This window comes from Leucopleurus acutus, assembly GCF_964270905.1.
Source record: "Leucopleurus acutus genome assembly, chromosome: 20".
Lineage (NCBI taxonomy): Eukaryota > Metazoa > Chordata > Mammalia > Artiodactyla > Delphinidae > Leucopleurus > Leucopleurus acutus.
The window spans coordinates 58,467,433-58,471,177 of NC_139162.1; the positions used below are offsets into that span (position 1 = coordinate 58,467,433).

Below are 3,745 nucleotides of genomic sequence, written 5' to 3' on the forward strand. Positions count from 1 at the left end.
CCCCTGCAGTGGAAGTGCGGAGTCCTAACCACTGGACTGCCAAGGAATTCCTGCTCAATGTCCCTTGAATTTGTAATTTCCACATGGAGGAAGCCCTCCTACATGGACATTCAACTTGGTTGTGTTCTAATCTCTGGCATTGAAGACTTCCTAAATCCCAGGTTGGAAAAGAAAGTTTATTAGAACATTCATTTCTGTGTACACACAGTCCAGAGATCAGTCACTTCTTTTGACTGAGTTGAGAAAAACAGGAATATCGGTTGAAAAATCTCTTAGACGTTTCCTGAAAAGGATTTGAAGATTAATGAAACTTTATAGAGTTTAAGGATTAAAAACAATACAACCGAAAACAAAAGTTTTGAAAAAGACACTGGAAAATGTAAGAAATTATACTAACCTAGGAAAAGGAAAGAAGGAAAGAAAGAAATATTAGACTTCTAATGATTTTGATGTAGTCAGCTCTTTACATTGCTAAACACAATCTTGCTCAAAGCTGTTTTCTCAAGGAAAAATTGAAAAAGTATAATTTTTAATAATGGCATTGACTTCTAGGTTACCAGGTAAGAAGAAACAGGAAACTCTCAGAGCTTTTGCATAATTTCAAGTGTCTTTAAACATTTGGTTTATGTATATAGATATTTATAAATTATATTTTTGAAAGTTTCTACAGTATCCCTACCAGGATGACTTTTTTTTTTTTTCTGTATGCGGGCCTCTCACTGTTGTGGCCTCTCCCGTTGCGGAGCACAGGCTCCGGATGCGCAGGCTCAGCGGCCATGGCTTACGGGCCCAGCCGCTCCGCAGCATGCGGGATCTTCCCAGATCGGGGCACGAACCCGCATCCCCTGCATCGGCAGGTGGACTCTCAACAACTGCGCCACCAGGGAAGCCCCAGGATGACTTTTTTTTTTAATGTACTACATTCATTTTGTACAATACAGTGGTTACAAGTAACCAGATCTATCTATACATACCAATATAGAGCCCCAAGATATATGTAATAAGTGAAAATACAGAATACAGACAGCTTGATATTTTGTATCAAGACCAGAAACACCAGAATAATACCATTGTTTAAAAACACCAGAACCCTAATGGGTTCCCATAAGGGAACCCATTTTTCCCTCATGACACTAGGTGGCCACGTGAAGGATGGATGGGTATATAGACTCGCGGTGCTGGCTGTCTCTGTAGAGAACAGGAGGGAACAGGACAGCAACAGCTGCTTAAAGGAACTTGGCTTACATCGCAATGTGTTATTTCTTTTTTTAAAAACGGGGGGGAATATTACTTCTGGGTGGCAGGGATGTGGACGTTTATTATCTGTCCTTTTTGGTTACTTTCCAACTTTTCGTCTGCAGTGAACTTCCTCTGCGCTCAACCACATGCTCTGCTCCAGCACTGGCACGAACACTGGCAGCTCTGGACACACTAAGGACAGCATGATCCTGAACTTGAAATATGACTACACGTGATTTTAGCCTTAACTGACAGCCTCAGTCCTACCCTCTGTGAGCTGAGACTCACAGCATTCATCAACATGATAATTTAAAAGCAAACTGCATGGAAAACACGTTCTCCATTTACATGAGGGCCTCAGAGCGACCCATCTTTTGTACAGAATTAAGGTAACCAAACTCCCTTTTCTCCAGTGCCATCTGGTGGAAAAGAGAGGAAACCTCATCTGTACCTTCCACAAAAAAAACACGGTTCTTTTCAGTGAAACCCCTCTTTTATTCTGGGGCTACTGTGAAGCAACCGTTTACTTTCTTTAGTGCCATCTTCAAACTAAATTCCTCAGCCTACAGCTTAGATAAGAAAGATCTGCTCTTTCCTCTTCCTCCGCTCAGATTCCTTCTTTAAAAATTTTGTAATCAGATGATGCTTCTTCCTCACGAGACTATTCTGCAACCACAGTCCACATTCATCTGCATCTCAAGCCCTCCAGAGTAAACAATTCCAACAGTTGATTTCTGTATTAAACATTTAGTGTCGTTTGCTTTTACATAAACTATGACGGCAAGCATTTCTCCTTTAAAGAACTTTTTGAATATAACATATTTTCACATAAATATGGAGTGGAAATTACAAATAGTTCCCTCTTCCAAGAACTGGATGAGACAGTAAAAAAGAAAACATACAGTATCTTACCAAGAGCCAATAAAATAGGCCAGATTTTTCAGACATTAAAGAAAAATACCAAAAAAAACCAGGACATTAAAAAAGCACAACAAAAAAATAGTAACAGGATTATTAATCCCCCAGTTTGCAATACTGAGTTCCTTCATCCATTTACAATCAAGAGATGTCACTGAGCAGGGCAGTAAAATTACCCTGGAAAATTCCAACTGTACTCACAAAAAAGAAGTCAATTCTCAATGGTTTTCCATTAGTGTTTCATGTGGCTCTGATTCCATTCGAGCTTTATAACCTGCTATAATGGACAGCTTTTTAACTGTTTCCAAGTATGCATTAGCAGAGAGTGGAAATAAAGTCAAAGGCACTCCCTCAGAGGCTCACATTTGTTAGATTTCGATGCAGATTTAAATTTAGTGAATTTTGGTCACCCCGGTCAGGTGGCCCTGTAGGTTCACACACACACACTGGGTGGTTGGTTTCACTTCTTCTTTCTCAAAGTTTATGATAAAGACACTCATCCCTGAATTGGGGCTGACTGATGTGAGTTCGGACCTGCTCAGGGTCACCGGGAAGGAACACTTAAGGTCAGTCAGGAAATAATCCAACAGGCTTCTCATGTAGGCGCCGTGACTCACAACTAAGACACTGGCCACTAACCCTGGAGCGCTGCTGTCCAAATTAAACTTGGAGGCACAGTTTTTCCCTAAAGGAAATATCTCTGCCAAAGAACTCTCCAAACAGTTGCTCGGGGCTTCTTGGGAAAACTGTTCATTCTGACCTGACCTGCTTCTTTCAGGATCAGCTGACAAAGAAATTCAAAGAAGTCTTTTCCACGCATTTTCACCTGGTCCAAAGTCTCTCCTCCGGGCGGTGTGAACACAGGGCACTCCTGCCCAGCTGCCTTGGCCATGGCCCTTAGCTCACTCAGCGGCCAGCCTTCTGCAACCCCGTATTTACTTTCTCGAAGTCTTGAATCATACTTTACTGTCATATCTTTGCAAAATTTGCTCTTCTCCAAAATTCCATGCACGGTCTGCTTTGTCCTCATGAGGTCGCTGGAGAAAATGTGAGTAAACTTCACGTTATTAAGAAATATACCAGCAGCAGCTGCTTGTTTAAATCCAGTTTCTGAAAGAAGCTCATCTATTCCTTGTCCTTGAAGGATTTTCTCCTTGTTAAGTCTTGTTTCTCCATGCCGGACCACTGTCAGAGCAAAGCGCGTCATCCCGCCAGCGCCGGGACAGAGCGAAGCAAAGCCCGCGTGCGCCGCCCGAACGTCACCCGCACTCCGCACAAGCCACACGGCACTGCCCAGGATGACTTTTTGAACAAACAACAGTAATTTCATAATTTCAATTTTAAAACAGAACGTACATCTTCTACTACCATGGGAAAAAAAATTGTCACAGTATTGTAGTTTATAGAAGACTAAAATTTAATTTCTAAATATTTGAAATTTACAAATATATTACATTGGGTTTATGGGTCAGCTAAGTTAATATCTCCACAAATAATTGTGTCTGCTCAGTTCAGCATCTTGACACAAAGTGTCCTTCATTCTCTCTCCACCCTCTACCTCAGTTTCCTGAATGCTCACACCCCTTCC

The 3,745-nt window shown here is 41.5% G+C and overlaps 1 protein-coding gene across 1 annotated transcript; it reads right to left on the reverse strand.

Annotated features, from left to right (window-relative positions):
• Positions 1 to 2,000: 2,000 nt before the first annotated feature.
• LOC309976850 (fructose-2,6-bisphosphatase TIGAR-like) lies at positions 2,001 to 3,454 on the reverse strand. The gene is given in 2 exon segments (XM_082862654.1): positions 2,001 to 2,909; positions 2,912 to 3,454. Coding segments are annotated over 2 exon segments (813 nt in total). The 5' UTR covers positions 3,365 to 3,454; the 3' UTR covers positions 2,001 to 2,549.
• Positions 3,455 to 3,745: the final 291 nt, after the last annotated feature.